Source organism: Galleria mellonella, unplaced genomic scaffold (assembly GCF_026898425.1).
Source record: "Galleria mellonella isolate WM207_F2 unplaced genomic scaffold, CSIRO_AGI_GalMel_v1 utg165, whole genome shotgun sequence".
Lineage (NCBI taxonomy): Eukaryota > Metazoa > Arthropoda > Insecta > Lepidoptera > Pyralidae > Galleria > Galleria mellonella.
The window spans coordinates 1779300-1801962 of NW_026442009.1; the positions used below are offsets into that span (position 1 = coordinate 1779300).

Consider the following 22663-nt stretch of genomic DNA (forward strand, 5'->3'; position numbering starts at 1 on the left):
AAGTGTTAGAAAACACACTTCATATTTAAGTCTATAACTCTATGCAAGTAACATATATAATATATGTAATTATTCTATATATTATTATTCTATATATTCACAAGTTTACGCTTATTTGCTTTGAGAAACTTTATTTATGGATATACAATATTATTGAATATTGGATTGTGCTTATAAGTTTTAAAAGAGTCTTTCTAAAGTATTCGAATTAATAATAACACCTTTCATATAAGGTTTGATCGTATACCTACTAACAATTGTATATAATTATAGTACCAAAATATTATATCTAATGTTTATGTGACAAAATATTACATATTGTAACTTACGAAATTAAAGTTACTGCATTAGAAGAATCGCAATATGATTAATTTCGTATACCCTGCCGAGTTTGAGCCATTGCGCGCTGAGGGCGAACTACTATAGAATCATAAATCCTTTTAAAAAAATTTAACTAGTGAAATAGTTACATCCAACATATAAACTACGAAATGTAAACTAAATATAACTAATAATGCGATTATTAATTTCGTGTAAAGATTTTTTTACTCTTGAGTGTTTTATTCGGTACTAGTAGATACCTATATAGTTATGTTGGAGCGTATAAGTCGACATAACATAGGGATATATCAACGTATTCAGTTTGACAAGTGGCATGTTTCTTATATATACTATTACATGAAACGGAAATTGACTGTTATTAACATCTAGTGACGTGACGAGGTACACGACAGCAGAGACGAAAATTTTTATTATCGTCAATATCGCCTGTCAGTGGATTGTACATAATGAAATTACTGACTTCCTAACGGGGAGCAACATGTTTTGATTCAGTCAAAATACAGACTTTTATAACATTTGAAATAGCAACAATAAGCTGTTGGTAAATAATATATTGGTAACCGCCGAATGCGCGCTGAAAGAGCGCTATGAAAATTACAGAATACAGCATCACTATTTAATTAGTAAAATGCAATCAGCAAAATAGTAAGTCTATTTTACGTTTAGGCGGAAAGATTTATATTTACGGTAAGTACGTATTTGATTACACTTACTTTCATTTGCTTTAAATAGTAAAAATTATTAAATAAAAAAAAAAACATTTTAAATGGAATGTTTGTAAGGTAAATGTGAAATGAGGTTTTTTATGTAATATTTACGCTTGTTGAATTTTGTATGAATGAATAGGGTAAACTCAAATTCTATAGTAGGTAGTAAATCTGGCCGTAGATCAATTTCATTACGTAGTGATTCGATTTAATTTTATATATAGGTTTAGCCGTAATAAGTATACTAAGCCAGTGATAGTATTCAAGAAAATTAACAACTACTTACTACTTTTCAGTATTTTACTATTTCAGCCATTATCCGTCCACTGCTGGACATAAGCCTCCCCCATAGACTGCCATAAAGAACAGTCCTGTGCCACGCACATCCACTGACTCCCTGTATCGCATTTCAGGTCGTACCTCTATCTAGTGGATATACTACTTTACTAAATAAAAAAAAAATTTAAACTTTCATAGATACCGTGCGGTCAGGTGATCGAATTGGTACGAAAGATTCGAAAAAATATTTTCATATTACATCTATGTCTGTTGGAGTAAGTTGTTCAGTTTTGTGGATTAAACTCTTAAGCTTACGTGAGACAAGTAATGAATGAGTGAAAGCTCTTTATTATTCCTCTTAAAGAAAGAAAAAATTACTATATATTCAATTACATGACGTTACAAGAGTATTAGATATTATAACAAGTTGATATTAAATTGTACGTGGTTATTCAATGACATTGTGTAGCTATAATATTGGTATAACTCTATTTCCATGAAATGACTGCAAAAATCTTTTCATCCACTGTACGATCTCTTTTTACAAGTCATCGTTATTAATTTTATAAAGATTATTTATCCATTCACAAAAATATCTCTTTTTATTAAGAATGATGACAAGATCCTCCTTTAAATATATTAAATATTTTCAATGAATCATCTTTATATTGTATAAATGTTAAGTTTATAAAGATGTTTTGATGGCTGAATTTGAATGCAACTTGGACCATAAAATATTCTGTATTAATACATTGAATACGCTTTATTCTAATTAATAATAACAGCTTTATCTTGGTAAACGCATTGGACTGAAAATATTTAAATTTAAAACGCAGAATCGTATATTTACAAGTAAATATTGTTAAGCAATTTTTTGTTCCGCGAAAAAAAAACACCAGCTCCGTAATTCTTGAACGCAGGCACAAAAAATAAATTTAAATTGATTATACCTTCCTTTTGACAGTCACTTCGAAGAAAATAGCAGATTCTCTCCTAAAATATGTATGTTATTTATGTATTTATTATACTGCTTTCACTATCTCTACCAATTTTGGTACACTTTTAATATTTAAAAAAAAAATTACTAAGTTTGATCCTATTCCTAATATTAGCAGGTTTTTGTGAAAGTTTGTGAATTATTGATTAACACACAGTGTTAAAGATGAATTCTTTATTCTCTGATATAAACTGTGTGAAATTTGGATTACATTCATATCTTTCTTTTCCTTTTTAGCTTTTAATTCTAGTAAACCAAACATCTGCCAGTCAACTTTTATCTGAAATGAAAAAATCATTTCAACGATCCAGCCACGAATAAAATTAGACATCGCTTATAATCTTTCGCTGTCATTTTTCTCTCGCGTTATTTTAAAACTTGGTCTGTAGAAAATCAGTACTTGCTGAGACTGAAACAACAATTATCCTTTGGTCATTGTAATATTCACGTAGTCCTTATCAAATCTAATTTATGAAATGTAGTATGTGCGATTTTATATATTTATGAAAAGTATTTATCAATTATTATTGCCAGAAAAATAAGTAGCTTTGTTACCCTGTGAAGGTGGCAAACAAGCATACAGCCCGTCTGATGGTAAACAGTCACTGCAACACCACGGATGTTACATGCGCAATGCCGACCGTGAAGAAAATTTAATACATCCATTTTGAAGAATTTCATAATGTAATTTCTAGGGAAAACCTCGGCAAAGTTTATTCCATAGTCTGAACGTTCGCGAAAGGAAGTTCCTCTCTAGAAATGTCAGATTTGGTTTACCAACTCGAAAGAAAAAGTAATATGTTTTGAGTAAATAATCTTAATGTCATTACATAGAATACCTAAACCCTTTGAATAATAAAATATGTCACGTTGACAAGTTACTCAGAAGTAGGTAAGACATTCGAACAACGAATAAGAAGATTGAAACTTTTAAAAATATATAATTACGAAAACGTAATAACTTCCGAAAGCCATTAACAATTCCAAAGTTTCCAGCTTATGCCAGCATTAATTAAACAAGAGTTAAGTTAAAAAAGTGAATCTACCGACAATTTTGTAAAGTTCAAATCTGTTTCGTTTATTCAAAAAAAGTATAATTATTATTTGAGTAAAAAAATATTCAGCTTAGAAGTAATTATATTCGTGATAATCTTTATTGTACATACTTACAAGTAGAGCATTTTATAAAATTTATATAGAAAAGGGCGAAGCAATCTTAAAGCCGACAATCAAGTAGAGGCATGTGAGGAGAACAAAGCGTATAAATTCAGAGAATTTCCTGCCGTTATCGTCTAATCAATCTACACGTTTCAGCTCACATCTCGAAGAAGTAAATTTCGTATAAGTATATTGTTTGTTAGTGTGTTACTTTTTAAGTAACTTTTAAAAGAAAATTTTTAATTCTGTATTTTTATCGGTATATATACATATTACCGTATGATCCCGGCATAGTATAGGCCACCCCTTCCTTTCCTTTGGGTGTCAAAAGAAGCAACTAAGGGATAGCGAGGGATGGGCAGTGTCCCTTTTAAAACATCTCTAAAGCCTGTCAAGCGTGGCAGCTACTGGTAGAACCCCCCAAAGAGGAGCCTTATATTTAGCAGTGAACAGTTAAAGGTTGAAATGATGATGATGATATATATTAGACAATATGTTCTCTAATTCTGAACCAAAGTAAAGCGTAATACACAAGGTGATAAACAAGTAAAACTTAATCACTACATAGTATAAAACAAAGTCGCTGTCGCTGTCTGTCCGTCTCTATGTATGTTTAAATCTTAAAAACTACGCAACGGATTTTGAAGCGGGTTTTTTTTTAATAGATAGAGTGATTCAAGAGGAAGGTTTATGTGTATAATACATGCATAATATAGTAGAGAAACACTGATAATTTTAGAGATTTCTAATGCGATGTGATGTAATGTGCACTCGTGCGAAGCCGGGGCGGGTCGCTAGTAAATGATAAAATTAGAAATAAGTTTAAATATCTTCTCATAATACCCCTTATAATGATAATTTACTAAAAATTATTTACGTTATAAATTCTTTAACACAACGCCGTATTCAAGTTTTATTTCTGGACTATTTAATATTTATACTTGCAAATATAATATAAAACTGTTCAATTAGATAATATTTGTTTATCTATGAGTATATTCTTTGCAATATACGATTCCACCGTACCGTTTAGAAGATGTCAAAACTTTTGTACAAGAGATTTTAGGATTTGCGAAGCGGATGTGAAGAGCCGCAGGCGTTGGCGGGTATTATTATAACTTTGTGCGGTATAAAGATATGTCACACTGTCAAATCGTTTTATAGGATCATATATATTGAAACACAAATATAAATCGTAGAATGGATATCGATATTATCAGGACTTTATTAAGCTATACAAGATATTATAAAACTATAAGAATAGTGTACTTACTAATTCAATCTAATTATTTGTGTGATAAAACTTAAGGATTAAAATTATCTGGTATAGACTTTATATTTATATTATCTATATATACGCCGTGTGGTCCCGGCTTAGAAATAGGCCACCCGTTCCTATCCTGCGGGTGTCGTAAGAGGCGACTAAGGGAACTTAATGGTAGAAGGTATCTCTAAAAACCTAACTGCGGTTGCCAACCCGCCCGCCAAGCGTAGCAATTACTGGCCCCTAAAAAATTTGGGAAAGGCTTATTTGCTCAGCAGTAGACAGTTAACGGCTGAAATGATTTTAGAACTTTATATTTGACAATGAAATTTACTTTTATTACGTGCTAAAGACGAAAAAAAGTAAAATTTACAATATTTCATATATATAGCTTATAATTAATTCTGAGTTATTTGAAATGTTGTGAAACTTTACACTTTGTACCTGTAATGTTTTGAAATATGAATTACTAAAAAGTCTGTGTATGCATTTCATCTGTGTAACAATTTTCATTTAAATTCTTTTAGCCTTTATGAAGTGACTGAGTGACATATATCCAAATATTTTTTTTTAACTAAAAACAAGAATAATAAAATTTATATTCAAGTAAACTTAATTATAAACATTTTATGAATGCCTTGTAAAATTCGGAACGCAATTTCAGCTGCGAAGAACGGATAAGAAACTCATCTGTTGCTTCTTTTAAAAAGGTGATTTTATAATTATAAATTTGTGTCGACACAGACTACCACCGACACAAACACCAAAAAGTTTCTTTCTATAAATGTGTATTTATTACGCGATATTTTTGTCAATTCTGAACCGATATGAGAATTATTTTTATATTCAGTAGAGATTACTACCAAGTTAACTGTAGTGAAGGTATTTTTGTAATAAAAGTTCGGAAGGTAGTAATAAAACCTGGAGTATTAACTGAGGTTGTTTTAATTGATTGCTCTCGTATTTTCTGGACATTACATTAACTAAATCGAGCAGGGATGTATATTTATATTGTTGCATAACATCTCCATATTTAGAAATAACAGAATTTTTCATCGTGCCTCCCACCAAATTGTTTATAATTACTCCTTTCCATCCAAAGGTTGTCTGGAAGAGATCGCTTTAAGCGATAAGGTCGCCCTTTGTTTTCTCATTGTGATTATTTCTTGTGATTGTTTCTATTTATAATAAGTTTACTATTGTATTCTTTTGGAGGAAATAATAAAGAGTATCTATCTAAATCATAAATTCTGTCTAATATCGTTAATGATTCTATGTTATCTATAATCTAAAACATTTAGCGGTATATACCCCATAATATTTTACGGAATAAAATTAGTTTTAGATTTCAATTCATCTTAATAATTTTCGCATGTTAAAAACGTCTATTATATTCTCACTTACAGATAATAAGTAAAACTTTCTAAAAGCTGAAAAAAGAACCAATATCTGTACATGACCTTGTATTTGTAATATTGCACAGTAGTAGTATTCACGGAAATCGAACGATATTTTATTTTATTTCAGTGAATAAATTTTTCTTTCCTTATTTATTTAGTTATTATGTATATTATTTTATCTTTAATTTGAATAGCTATGTTACCTATCTCTAACACAAAAATCTTATTTCTTAAGGGTACACATGTATGATATGTTCTATATTAATTTTCCGTAACACGCACAACATGGTACAATTTAACCGTTATTATGCACCTAATAGGGAAGCAAAATATATGAAAATGTACGTTTGCGTGTAAGTAAACATTAGAAAGCCCCAATAATGTGTATACATGGTAAGTATTATAAATATATTTCAATTCGTATATAGATACGACTATTACTTTTCTTAGATGAGCCATTAATTATTTATATTTTCCAGTAGTAAATATAATATATATTAATAATATTATTATTTTTACTCAGCGTATTTGAAAGTATTCCTAATTATTGTTAGTAATAGGGACTATCTGTCTCATTCATAGCAAGATACCAGTTAGGTCTAACTCCATACGTATCTTTTGGAAACCATGGTGATTAATTTTTGATGAATTCATTACGTAAGGCCACAGACCTGATTTTATATGTGATAAGTACATACATTACTTATTATTTAATTATTTCTTAATTAGCACACTGCTGAAACAAAAGACCATTTCATTATCATCTAATAAAACAAAATATTTACCCCACGAACCTTCCTGTTATTATTGAACATTATTCAAATGAGTTATTTCGCACATCTGTGCATAGCACCCTTCGAATTATCTTTATGTTCTTATAAAGCTGCTTATATATTAGTTTTTAAGTCAATCGTCATATATGATCAGAGTTAACTGGATCATTATATGATGTAAAAAAATCATAGTAAGTATGACTGTGATATATTAAATTTATAATTTCAAGCGTTACTCAGCTTCACTTCGTCCTTACAAAAATACTCCACCATCAATTTCTTTAGATACATTCTAAATAGTAATATAAATACTATTTATTATTTAAGTAACTGATATTAAATAACTTTTACGTTGATTGATAGTTTGTATTATATGTGTTCTATTATTAAAAACTGTAATTATAATTCTTTCTTATGTCATTTTATGATACGAGTAAATCTATTTATCTCTTAAACGGTACAAAACTACGCTCACTAACCTACTGAATTAATTAAAATATTATTTTCATGAAATAATGTATGTCCTTAGGTTGGACAGAGGATAAGTGACGTCATCCAATAATGTATCTACGCCGACAAACAAAGCCGCGGTTATGTATCAGCAAATTGTTAGACTTCCGTTTGTGGCGTGAAGACTGTGTAATTTATAACTTATGAGGCTTAACATTTTCAAGGTTGTGGAAAGCGACTCGTAATTTATATTAGATGTGTATCGCTTATACGAGTATGTGTATGTATCATACGATTTTACATACCACTATCTTCCGGGTTTCTTTGTTTATCATTTTTCGTATATTTGTATCCAAAAAAAGTTTACAACAACACATATCCCGTAAAGGTAATTAATATTGTGGTGGTATTCTTGTTATTCTTCTTCCCGGCCTTATCCAATATCTATATGGGGATTTTTTTTATTAAAATTATTAGAAACCTTTCAGAGAAATGTTCCATCAGTAAAACTGTATATTTTCTCTAAATAAATATAGATCCCATAACGATATTTTTTATATATTCATTAATTTATTAATTTTAAGCTATAAACGAGTACTATATAAGATATAGCACACAACTCTCAAGATGGTAAAGGAACTTTAAAAGAATCAATCATTTTTTAAAATTTAAAATTTCCCAATTTAATATGGCACATGTAGCCTTGACATATTTTTTATAGTTTTTTTTAATGGTAAAAATTTTTACTCATTAAGAGGGGTCGTGCAGCTGGTAAGTAAATTTTATTTTTTATTTTTCCATTTAAACTATAAACAGTACATAATTTTAACAAGTATAACAACTCATTATTAATATTATTATGGAGAAAAGGTTACTAGTTTATATTTGTTGTTTTAGTTTATGTGCAATAATAAATGACTATTATTTGTAAAAGTAAACTTTCAACTTGTGTAACTGTGAGCACATCGCTTGTAACATGTAATTATACACAAATATTTCATTCAACGTGGCTGTAAATTTTGAGCATTTCACAAACACTGCGAATCGACTTTTATAAATGTGTTGTCTTAGATAGCCAAAGTTTGGTAAACATAAAAAAAAGTAGAAAACCAACTACGTTCATAAAGTTGAGCACCTTAATCTCATAATGTTTGATTAAGTTAAAAGCCTGATACACGAAGTTTCAGACGGGCATCATTAAGTTGAGCTTTGAAACAAGAACGTTAACATCCCTAATTTGCTGCTCTCTCTTTTATATTATTTTGAATTTTATTAACGCGATAATGAATATCAAATTAATAATATTAAATTCCCATTACATTTATGTATATTGGACTGTCAAAAGAGAGGTACGATGTATTCGATTTTATTTTTGTTATATATTATATTATTTTTGGTTTTCACCTTCTCGACTTATGTCGGCTTAAAAACATACCCCGTCCAGTAACCAACAGGAAAAAAGGTACATATGCCCCAGTATATTATTATTGTATTATTATTATATTTATATTATTGTATTATTACTTAAATATATATTGTATAATATATAACATCTCCCTTTTTATGGGGGTAAAATGTTCAACCATGCGAGCCTTAGCCAAGCATGGTTGACTTTAAATTATATATGAGGCCGATGACAATGATGAGAAAAGAAATTTTCTGACTATGCGGCAGGTATTGAGGATGACCGTTTTCTGTAGCAAATCTATTGTATAGGTAGGAATTTGTAAAATATCTAAATGCTTGCGAAGATTTTTGGCTACGATTCCTGTAGACGATAGTACTATGGTTATTATGTGGATGGTGTGCGCTTTCCATTGCTTCTAATATCAATTTCATGTGACTAGATGGCTGACACTGACTAGAGCTGACATGTCATAACATCGCCGCATGTTATTTGCCAAACTTCTAAGTATTTTTACTGAAGATGGCGTTCTCTCGACAGATTCCGCGAGATAAAATGAATTTCCATGGAATAGCGTAGATCAAAGTTAATTCTTCTACATATACAGTCAGCACCAAAAGTCAATTAACACGTTCAAATTTCCCTATCTAAATCTAAATGCCGATGCATACTTAGAAACTAATTTACATTACGAAATGAGTGGCTTTATGCTACTACCACCACAGAATTAATTTCGGTAGCTGTTTCGTACACAAATATACCATTACAATTTATGCGTTTGCTTCACAAAACCAAATGTAATTAACTCATTTCATGAAACCAGTATGGAGAAAATTTAATGCTTACAAAGTATGAACGATCTCAGTAATACTATATACTCTACGCCATTATTTTTAATCTTATCGGGCTATTGAAATTAGTGTAGTTAATTAATTTTATAATCCTTACTTATCCTTACCAAATATTATGAACGTGAAAATAAGTTTGTTTGTTTGTTACGTTATAGTGTCTTAACGGCTCAACTAATCCCTATGAAATTTGGTATACACGCACTATATAGGATCGAGAAAGATATAGGCTTTATATCCTACTTAGTAAATATATCTCAAGAGAATAGTAAAAACTAATGCTTGTCATGTCAAACTGTATATATTTGAAAGAATAGAAAAAAAGATTTCTTAAACCTTAACCTGCTTGCCTGCCACTAGTGCGTAAATTTGGATTTTTAAATATATGATCAGTTTAACGCCAGAATTGAATTAACATCTTAGAATGCAAAATATATGCAACGTTGTTAAACATTTCGTAAATTTAAATGTGAAAATATAATATTATTCCTAACTGTACTTAATATCTTAATGTAAAAATTGGTAAAGGTGTTTGGATTTGTATTATTCAGTCTCGTTTTGACAGGTATACGTATTTGAATTACGTTCGGTAAACTTTCTACATGTGGAATACTTTTATATAGCAAAGTTGTGGAAGTGAGAAGTCAATTTACAACTAGCCTGTAATAATTATTTGCAAAAAAATCACTTAATTCAAACAGTTATAATTATACTAAAAGTAAACTCTGCGATAGGTAGTAATGGAGAGACGAAATGACTAGCAGACTAAATACCCTCAAAATATATGAAAATTATATATAATGTTACTGTCTATATAATGAATTTCTATATATTTTTTGTTTTCAATTTATATTATTTTTTAAAATGTTTACTTTTTTAAATATAAATTAGTAGATTAAGAATTTTTTATACATACATATCCGCCAGGCATGTTTTCCATCCGAATAGGCAGAAACAATGCAATGCCAAAAGCCTCAATTTATTTATTGTTATAATAATAAAAATATTTCATAATAAATTGTTCTACAATTATTATTTTACTTCTACGAATATTGCTAAATAATCATATTTTCCTTAGAACGACCTGAATAGCAGGATTTAACAAAATCCTTTATAAATGACCTTCTACAGTGAGAAATAATACCACACGTCACACCTTATTTATTCTATAAAATATTCCCAATGTCCCTCTACCCATGTGTAAGGAACGTAATACGTGATCCTTATAAAGTATGGAATAGATTATAAACAGAATAAATATTTTATTTCTCGCTCTAGAAATATATTATTTCATTGATAGTTGTAAATATATACTAAAATAGGTACCTACAACTAACTATTATGAACATATGAAGAATTATAGTACATTACTGCAGCGGCCAGCAACTGAGGCATTGATGGACGAACGTGCAAATGTGGGCCGAGGCGTAGCCGAGTCACACATACGTGAGTCCATCAATGCCTAGTTGTGACCAAGGCTTGTATAGTACTTTTCTCAAACAATGCGCGGAAATCAAAAACACAATTTTACTTTTTAAGTTCAATGACGAATAACGAACAATAATAATTTTTCACGCGCCATAATGTTCGTTTGTTTTTTACCAATAAACAGCTTTCTATTTGCAAGCCAATTCAAAATTAAATTATATAAATTTCTATAAATTATAGTTACCTCCTTGGTAGCCATGTTTCGAAGGAAAAGGTCATTCCATTTTTAAATTACAGAACAGATATGGATTTTCATACAACTTTTGCCGGCATATTTTACAGTTATATATATATATATATATATATATATATATATATATATATATATATACATATATATATATATATATATATATATATATATATATATATATATATATATATATATATATATATATATATATATATATATATATATATATATATATATATATATATATATATATATATATATATATATATATATATATACACAGTTCGGTTAAAAAACTTCCATACGGTTGAAGTCTCCTAAAAGTAGAAGATTTTATTGACAATTATAAAAAAAATATAGATATTCTCATGATCCAGTTAAAATAGATAGAATATACCTGCTGAATTCTATATTTTCGTAAACTGTTCCCAAAGCAATACTTTATCATATCGTTACATGCTTTTTTACCGGTATCCAAACAAAATCAATAAATCAATCCAACCGAACTTTATTTTTGTTGTCAGTAGGAACAACTTGTTGATTTGCCTACATCAACAAGAGCTTCAATAAGGCAATTTTACTTGTTGCTACATCAATAGATCTTCTGAAAATATTTTACTATACTAGCTTTTTCACAAATAGCCTGTATGCTTATTTTTTTGTAACTTTATTATTACTTAGCCAATGATATATAACACTAGAGTTAACTCTATGGCGCGATTTCTCTTAACTTAATATTTAAATCTGATAGTTACGCTAAATTACTGTGTAATTACTGAAATTGTGTTAATCGACCAACATGAAATTTTTACTTAAAATTAAAAATTTAGTTCATACTGATTCTTAAAGTAGACTTTATAATTCAAATAATAAAATATATCTCTAAAATAATAAAATTCTTATTTTAGAGATATATTTCGAGACATTGAGTCTTAGAATCAAGCTTACTGTTAAATTTCTTATGTTAAAGGATTTTTATTATTTTTAATAAATTTACAGTCCTATAGGTCACGGTCGCCATTTTCCGTCAGGTGGACCGTCAGCTTGCCTTCCATTCTAAATTGCATTAAAAAAGTCTTAAAATTACGATACTTTACTAACTTTTAACGTTCAACAATTAATTCAATAGCAATATAAGAAAATAACGTTTTTCTAATCCTTTATTCTACGTATTTGATATTTGATGCAACAACAACAAGGTTTTTAATTAAGTAATTTTTCATAAACAGTTAAATATTTAAACGTTGATAAATTGAAAACTGTTTCTTCCATTTCTATGTTCAATTTACTACGAGTGAACAAAGTTTGTCACATTTTTAAACCCTACATATAAATTGTTTCATTGTCATTTTATTCTTTTAACATATTCGGCATAAAATACGGGGTTACAAAGCGATTATATTAATGATACTAAATAATTTTCGCCAAAGAACACAGTCAAAATCTTAAAATCATTTTAAAAACTTCCATATAGACTAAAATAGCCAAATCGATGCACGTCGACTAGTTGGGATCTTTTGTGCTTGCCCCTGCCTTATATTATCATATCATATGTTATATAATCCATATAGTCACATTGGTAATCGATAGTAACAATATGAAAGTTTCAAAATTATTTTCAGATACTTCTTTGGGAATATTCTTCAGTTTTATGATTCACTAGGTTTCAAATAACATTGTAGTGAGTATATGTCGTTCTTTTTATATTTTTAACTTAAGGAACTTATAAATACGAATTATATTATAAAAAAATGCTTACCTAAGATTGATGTCCTCGAGTATCTGACTCGGTAGTAAATCTAGCAGTTGCGTTACATTGAGATTAGCCCATTGTTCTTTTCCTATCAACTCACGCGTGCAGTTGAAGAAATTCTGGATATCCAGATCTGAGTCCATTGCACTCACTTCACTCACTTTTGTTTCACAAAATAACACATAACAACTACTCCTTCAATGTTCTTGGCATTGCTTCTCATAACACATTCTCTAGGTACACTGTTTCGTTATTACATTCCTATTCAGTTTCATATTTCAATACTAACATGCAAGTTATGACTATTATACTGTTAATATTAACTTTGTTAATACAATTGTTATTTTATTTTTTATATATTTTTTCTTATTCTTAAACATACTCATATTATAATATAATGCGAGTACCTATTGACTGCAAACTACACTTCAGAAAACAGGTATATTTAAGTAATATTAAAAAAAAAAAAAACAAATTAAGACATAATTAATATTCAACGATACTAAAAGTAAAAAAAAAAAACTATTAAAGTCCATTCAAAATCAATTACGAAATATATTAAAACTTCTTTCTTCTTGAAGATCAGTTAAAAAGAATTATAGATAGATAGACACTCTCTATTGTTTTCTCCAAAAGATTACATTAGTAAACTTATAAAAAAATTATATTACAATAAAAAGCAATCATGAGATTTATGAATATAGAGTGAAGATTAATTCCTGCCTATTGTGTAAGAGACTTGGCGTGACGATATAAATAGATAATTATGTTACCGTAGGTTACCATAAAGTCAATATCAAATTGGATAGAGATAGCTTTACATAATAACTAGCTAATGCCCGTAGTTTTACTAGCATGAATCAACGGCTTCTGCTTTTTAAAACGAATACTAACGAATAAATACGTACGTCTACTCTTTTTGTATCCAAAAAATGCTATATAATACACAGATAGAGATTTAAAGAACCACTATACGAAAAGGATATTAATTCATTAATATGTACGGTAACAATCAACGTAATATAAAGTAGAAAGTATTATAAAGATATTGGTAAACGCCGCAAGTATCTTAATTTATATGAAAATAAGGTTTTTCACTACTAAATTATTTCTATTAATCCTACAATTATAAAGTACAAGTTTCTGAGGATGTACTTACGTATAGTCCTGTTTTTGTTTTATATTTTTCATATCGGAGTCAATTAGATTTTAGGAAACAATTTAGACCTAAAAATTGACACGCGAAATAAAGTTCTAGTACGTATATTTACTTAAATCAATATCTGTATGTTTTGAAGATTGTTTTCATTTATTTTATATAATTATATATTAAAACACTTTTTTACATTACGATCAATTTATCATTCATTTTTTTAATTGCTTTTGCTTTCTATACCTATAATTAAATTATCATATAAACTTCCTACGACACCGTGTTTTCTTATCAGCTTAGAGCTCAGAAATAAGGCAATAATGGATTGCAAAGATAAGAATAATAATATATTTAACCTAAAAATGTACTAAAATAGAAACAAAATTGTTATACATAAGCATAACGTTATTTTATTATTTAAGGCATAGCATCTTGGCAACAAACTTGAAAGTGGAAAGACATTAATTAAAACAATACATCATGTATATGGCATATTAAAGGACAAAACAATAATTAATAGAAGCTGTTTTCAGTTACGTAAACGGCAGATGCCCAAAGTTTAAAATATATCAATATCGTCTATAGTAACTTACGTACGTACAGAATAAAGTCGACAACCCCATTCATCGGACTAAATATTTGCCTAAGAAACTTAGAAACTGCTTGATTAATTTTATTTAGCTTTTCTTCTTCACCCACGTAAATTTTTGTGTAGAGTTTAACTTTACTGACGAGGTCAGACATAATACATTTACAGTAATAATGTAAGAACGAGGCGAAGCGAGATACTCTCGAGTGATTTAAAAGTAAGAAATTTATTTTATTCTTAGAAAAATTTGAGAAATTATCAAGATTGATCGAGTGTGATAATAATCAGCGCAGACCAATAGAAAGTCATTAAAATTCAAATAATTTATGAAATTGAAAAATGTTATAGAATTAATTTTTATAAAACTCAGTTTTAAATATTCTGGAATATTTAATTTTTATTATATTCGCAAGAGTAATTTCTGGTAACAAAAGAAAAAACTATATACAATTTGAAACGACAAAGTCAATATCTGCAGTTTGTTGTAACAAGATTAAATATGCTACTATAATAGTACCTAGAATAAACTTGCCCTATGAGCATAAATCAATAGCATAATCGGTGTTATAATTTCATTTTTATGCATAAAAAGCGCGTTTCATTGAAACAAGTGCATACTTAATTTGATACGTAGATTACACGTATACGTACAGAATATAAAAACGATGAGATTTCGCAATTTCCTCCAAGTATATACGATACTCTATAGATTAAATTAACAATTCGTACCAAAAGCCCCATGATACAGCGATTTTCGTAGCGACCCTCGAAATTAGTCTGACCTAAATTCACTTGCATTTTTTTTTCATTTATAATCATCAGTTCGCATTTATATATTATTGATCGTTTTCAATACTAATTACATAAAAAAATTGTACATATTTTTTGGCTAACAAAAAATAATAAAAAAAAATTAAAAAGTTCTGACTGATTAAAAGTACCTATTACCCATCCTTACAAAAGATGCAATATAACAAACTATATAATATATAGCACATTATATAATAACTATATAGCATATTATGCTAGTTACAAAGAAATAGTTGTGGTCATATCTAATACAGCTAGCAACATGAATAAGTATAACTATATATAGCTCAATTTGATGTCTTGTATAGACTTAAAGGGATAAACCATTTATGTTATCGTTTCTCATGCCACTCACCGGAAATTCGACGGGACACAAGATAGCTACATTACATTATCTTTGTCACTAAACTAGAAGGTATTGTTATCGAATAGCCTCTAAATAGTATAGAGGTTTCTGCATATTATCAGGGCAATATTCAATGAGTATTAAATAAAGTTGTTATAGTTGATGTAATTGTTATACATATAATAACATATAACAAAAGAGATAGGGAGCGAAGGAAAACAAGCCACAATGCAATAATAGTCGCTATTCAAGGAGCTGAATTTTTTTTTTACATAAAATGAAAGTATAAACATGAAAATATACGAGTATACCACGTATAGGTGCTTTATCTATTATGCAAATTCGTATTCAATAAATATATTTAATAATAATATTATTAAATGTATTTCATCATCACCGTCATTATTACAGCCATTATCCGTCCACAGCTGGACATAGGTCTCCCCCAATAGAGTGCCATAAGGAACGGTTCTGAGCCATCTGCTTCTACTGACTCTCTGCAATGCATTTGAGGCCGTCACTTCGTCTAGTGGGGCTCCAGTATGTATTAAATATATTTACTATATATATGTATATATATATGTGTGTGTAGGTATGTGTATATATGTATTTATGTGTGTAAGTTTTTATTTATTTATGTATTAATGTTATATTATTATTTATGTACTTTTATTATTTACATATGAAGGTATATAAAGCTGTTTTTATTGTATTATATATAAAAAAAAATATTAGGTATTATTTAGTTTATCTTTAATTGTACGGTTATTACCCTTATATATTCTACAGTTTTCTTTCAACCTTTCAAAAGTTGACTGTAAGAGATCCCTTTATGGCATAAGTCCGCCATTGTATATTAAATTATTTGTCAGTATTCAATGTGAATTATGTACAATAAAGATTTTTCAATACAATACAATATAAATATATTTTAATATATATTCTTTATTGCACTTGTAAGTTACATATAAAATAATGTATTTATAAATGTTGTGAGTAAGGGTGGACTTATCTCTGACAGAGATCTCTTCTAGTCAACCCTTTTTGGTTTCCTTGTAGCCGTGTGTTTCAATTTAAATTTCCGTTAAGTCTCGACGGAATGCGATGCGAATCGATCACAAGATACACATACACACACACACACATCCACACACATACACACACACATCTGTCTGACACTGCCTGACACTTTATGTGATGGAATGCTATGAACATTTTTTTTGGATATACGTCAAAAAGTTCCAATTGTCATATCTTCCTACTTCTTGATGAGGAACATTATTATACGCCTTTTGTAGATTTTGATAAATATTAAACTTAAATGGCAGAGAAGAAAATTAGCATTAAAAATGTAGAAAATATAATACAAACAGATTTAATAAAATTATGTGTATCCTTATAGTTATCCCACTGTTTGTTCATTCATCCAATAAAGGGATTTTTTTTTTATACAACTTAGAATGGCAAACAAGCCGACGACCCACCTGATGGAAAGTGGTAACTGTTGCCTATAGAATATATATATTATCCTATATATTAGCATAATATCATGCTAGCCAAATGATTTGGTATAGAGTTTTACCTAAGGTTTTGGTATTTAATAATTGAATTTTAGATAAAGATAAACAGGTAAAAAAATATTAAATGTTAAGGTCTCATAACACCCTGTTTAGCATTTTATTTGTCCTTTGAACTGCTGTAACTGCTTATTAAAGGTAACTAATACAGAAAAATAACTTTTAATTACTTTAATTATTTACTGATATAGTTTTTTTTTCTTAATAAAGAGGGTAACGAGCATGCGTCTCAACTGATGGTCAGTAACTACCACCGCCTACAAGGACATGCGACATCAGAGTAATAATAGGTGCGCTGGCGGTCTTTTTAAAAGCAAAATGCTCTTTCCTCTTCAAGGAATCGTAATACCGACTTACGACTTCATGAAGTCGTATCGGTTTGGAAAAATCGCTGCTAGGAGTTGATTCCAAAGTACGATTGTGTAATAATCTTTGTCTGTTTAATTACTATTAGAGGCCTGATCGCAAGCCTGGTATTTTTGGCTAGTATTAGTGGAAGTCTATATACATATTGTAAAATAGCTAGACTCTCTATAAGTCAATTACTTTAAGATTACAAAAATATTACTCTATCAGGCCAAATGTTGAGTATATTATATGTAATACAATATACTTTTGAAAACAAATTAACATTTTTAAGACAGAAAGTATCACGACCAGTTTAAATATTATTATATTTTTCTACAGTTAAATCGTATGTTCATTAGTTCTATAGTTGTATTAATCCAAAACATTAGTTCCTGGATGGAGTAAAAACATACATCTTTTATAATGCACTAACTATTTTAGATTGCAGTATATACCTAAAATATGTAACTGCATGTTATTCTCTAAGGTTTACCAAAAAACGTTGCAAATCATTAAAAAGCTCGTATAGTTTATCTACTTGTTTGTTCGTGTAGCTTTACTCCAGCAGAAGCACAAATTTTTATTTTTATTTTAAACTTGCCGTGTCTGTGAATTCATTAGAGAGAACTTGGGTTTATTTTACTGTACTTGATGCACGTGATACGTATAACTAGGGAATTGCTTGATTTCAGATTATTTTTAAGCAGTGAATGCGATATAGTAAATAAAAATTACAGATACAGCAATATACACAGACGCATAAAATATTATATGTAATTAATAACACATATTGTTGACCTATAAACACGTAAGTATAGGTACATAGATGTATTGCAGAATATATAAGAATACACATACATAATTTTCTGAAAATAAAAAAAATACATTTTCTGCATATCCAGCGATGTATGAAATATGACTGCAATAGTGTTTCATCAAGTATTATATAGTTTTAATAACATTTTTGTTCACCTTTGATAAGATATTCAACCAGGACTCCTAAAACTTAATGCAATAAAAACATTCAAAAGGATCGATATAAATAAAAGTATCTATTTACATTCTTCCTATTTTAACTAAAACTTTAACTAGTCTGAAATTTCTTTTCTTTTTCTTAAACATTATGTCCTGGAAATATTCAACCATTTAATATTTACTTTTAACCCCCTTTATGGGCAGTGGGCAGTTAAAAGGCTGATGTGGTGGTGATGATGATGATGATGATGATATTTATAGCAAATTTATTCCGCTGTTAAAGTTCCGTTTCTTAAATCTACTTACTAATTCCATGAAGACAAACTCGAGAGCATATCAAGTATTAAATATAATGAAAATTGAATATGTAAAATTTGGAATATGCTTTAATTTCTCTGTTGTTCTTTGCTGTTCTCAATATTAAATTATTTGCATTTATTTACTTTTATAAATCAATAAATTATTTTATTTCTATAGCCCAACTTAGGAGTTAAGCTTTAAATGTTCAAATGCTATTTAATGTGACAATAAATTCAAGGTTTGTTCCATCACTACGTAATCGATTACAAACAACATTATAAACAAAGTCGATTCCCGTCTGTTTGTCCCTATGTATGCTTAGATCTTTAAAACTACTAAACGAATTTTCATGCGTTTTTTTTTTATTAATAGAGTAATTCAAGAGGAAGGTTTATATGTATAATATATGAATAATTATATTGGAGAAATACTGATAATTTTTTTAGGTTTCTAATGTAATGTCGTAATGTAATGGGGGGCCGGCGGCGCTATTTAGTATCAGCATTCCAGCATGCGAAGCCTGTGTAGGTCGCTAGTTAGCTATAAACGGTATAGCATTGTACAATGACATCATAAAATTTCGGATGTGGTATTCAAGTAAGCGATGTACTTAATCAAGAATGTTAGTGCAAATAAAATTCATTTTAATCCAATTTACTTTTTCTTTATAGGCTTGATTTAACCTTAGACATTATTAATTATTCTCAAATAGAATATATTCTCAAATAGCATAGAAAAAAAATAATAATACAGAGGCGTGTAAAAGATATATTCGCATTTAGTAAATGTAATAAGATCTTAGAAAAAATAAATGTTTCAAGTATTCGAGTGACACTTTATCCTAAAAATAATGTACTCTGGCAGATGCGTGAGTACTTTTATCGGCCGTAAAATTTCCACAGAGGTTTTATATTCTTAACGTCTTTCCTTGTCATGGCAACTATTTTTATATTTATATAGTTTTATTTTTATGGGTCACAAGATGGCTAAATCCACCCCATATTATTATGGCAAATTCTTAAATAATATTAATGTATCCATTTTTGCATACAATTTTTTTTATTAATTAGAAACTGAGAAAACTATCAGTAACAGGAAAATATAATGGTAAAGAACGCCGATAACATTAAACCCACCTTTTATACCGCTTATATACATTATGATATCAAACAACCCAATATTCCTACAAATAAACAACATACATTTTTGGTCTAATAAAAATATTATTGTACTAGTAACTGTTATAATATACTTCTATTGTGTACGACTGCTTATATAAATTATTAGAAGATTAGGGAAATATGGATGATGAAAACTAAAAAACATTATTCTAACATGGGAATAATATCCATATAATATACGAGTATATTTAGAACTAACAAAATTTTTCATCGTGCCTCCCACCAAATTGTTTATAATTACTCCTCTCCATCCAAAGGTTGCCTGGAAGAGATCGCTCTTAGCGATAAGGTCGCCCATTGTTTTCTCATTGTGATTATTTCTTGTAATTATTTATATTTATAATAAGTTTACTTTTTTAATCTTTTGGAGGAAACAATAAAGAGTATCTATCTATCTATATCCAAATAATTATTTTCTGATTATACAACAGAACAGGCGTTTAAATAGAATAAATATTTATTGATCTAATACATTCTTGCGACGCAATTCACTGTGTACAAGTTTCTTACACCAAATAGCTTTAACAAGACCTTATTGTTAGGAAATCTTATTTTCGTATAGTTCCAATAAAAATAATCCAAAGAAGTTTACTAACCAGTCGAAAGAAATGAATTGAAATTAATGGCGTATACATATCAGTTTTCATAGTTTTTAAACTAGTAATGACTGAATTCTGTACTTTCAAGAGATTAAAAAGTTTAGTAAAAATGTTAATAATTTTTTCATAAATTAAAATATTCGAAAAAAGAAAAAAAAAACAATAACTAATATTCGATATAGAAATGAAATCACCGATCCATACTCAAACATTCTACCACATGGGCTCATACAAGCTGGTATTAATTGTTGAAAATAATAATGAGGAAATTGAGTTATTCCACTCTTCAGCGCTACATAGTACGTGTATGAAATTCGTAAGTAAACTTTAAATTACATTTACTAATAAAATAAACAATACAGCGATGTAGTGAAAGTCTGCACAGTTCTGTCGTATGCTTTGATTTTTCTTTGTTTGTGTCTTTCTAGAGTATTTTTGCTACAGAGAATTGCTAATATTTTCTTATAATTATAAAAAATGAGTATTTACTGTAATGTAATTTTATTCTATCTTATTAATATTATAGATGTTAAAGCCTCAAGATTTTATATATAATTTAATTTTTATGATAAATAAAAAGCGGTGTTCTGATGGGGTGAATAATTTTAATACTTTTTTTTGTTATATATCGTTACCATGGCAACGTGTGCATTTCTTGGTTGCCAGTATTCAACTTATTTTTCTAATGATTGTACAATAAACGTAACAATTTGTAAAGACGTTTGAATATAGTTATAAGGAGATTTTATATAAATTATACTCGTATGGTTGACTAGATTTAATAAAATTCTATACACGTGCAAAGTCATCATTATTGTCTTACATTTTCCCATTTATTGTGGGTCGGCGCAGTATGTCTTCTTCATTCACAAATCCCAAACAACTGTCATTTCCGGGCTTACTCCTCTTTTATGTATATAATCTTTTACAGAGTCCATCCACCTTTTTTTTGGTCGCCTCCTTCCTTTACATCCATTCACTTTCATACATAATCATACCAAGACATTCTATTACTTTGCAACTTGTCCATACACATGTAAAGTATTTCTAATGATTTAGATTAACTCAAAAAATATCTACTTTTTGTCCTACTTCTATTGGATATAGATAGTAACTAATATTGTTTGTTATTTGCTCTAATACATGAATTTTTAATTACAGTTTTGATGAAAGTTTTCTTATATCTAAAATTTACTTATTGAAATAAGAAAATGGCATTATTAAAATTGGTCCAGTCGTACTCTGAAATCACATTTTGCTACGATTAGTAAACTTTAGACAGGTTTGAAGATATTTCAGAAATTGTTTCAGTGTAGGTAGCCATAGTCTGCAATTTTCATAGATTTCCAGTAAGTAATTAAATTTATAATTGAGAATTAATTGACAGTTAGACAGAACTAAAATTGAAATTGAGTTATTTTTATTATAGTTTATTTTGATAATTGTCTATTATAGATTCATATAAAATATTGTTTATTAAAATAAATAGCAATAAAAACATAAAAAGCAAAAGAAAACCATTAGATTATGTTAATTTAAACGTTGCCCTATAACTTCATATTGGAAACAGGAACAACTGAAATTAATTATTTTACATCCATTTAATGAAACATAATGAAGCAAAAATTCTTTCTATCAAATCTTGTGATTCCGTAAAATTATTTGCCTACTTACTTACTAAATTAAAAACAAAACAAAAGATGTTAAAGAATAAATACACATAAGTAT

At 28.5% G+C, this 22663-nt stretch overlaps 1 protein-coding gene across 3 annotated transcripts in view; it reads right to left on the minus strand.

Annotated features, from left to right (window-relative positions):
* LOC113518951 (tachykinin-like peptides receptor 86C) overlaps positions 1–22663 on the minus strand; it is an 81655-nt gene that overhangs the window by 47121 nt on the left and 11871 nt on the right. For 2 of the 3 annotated variants that reach the window (XM_031914547.2, XM_052892760.1), the window contains exon 2: positions 13064–13367. In XM_031914547.2, coding sequence (XP_031770407.1) covers positions 13064–13200 — 137 coding nt within the window. In that variant the 5' untranslated portion in view covers positions 13201–13367. The remainder of the gene's footprint in view (positions 1–13063; positions 13368–22663) is intronic. The other variant, XM_052892759.1, reaches the window with a different exon arrangement.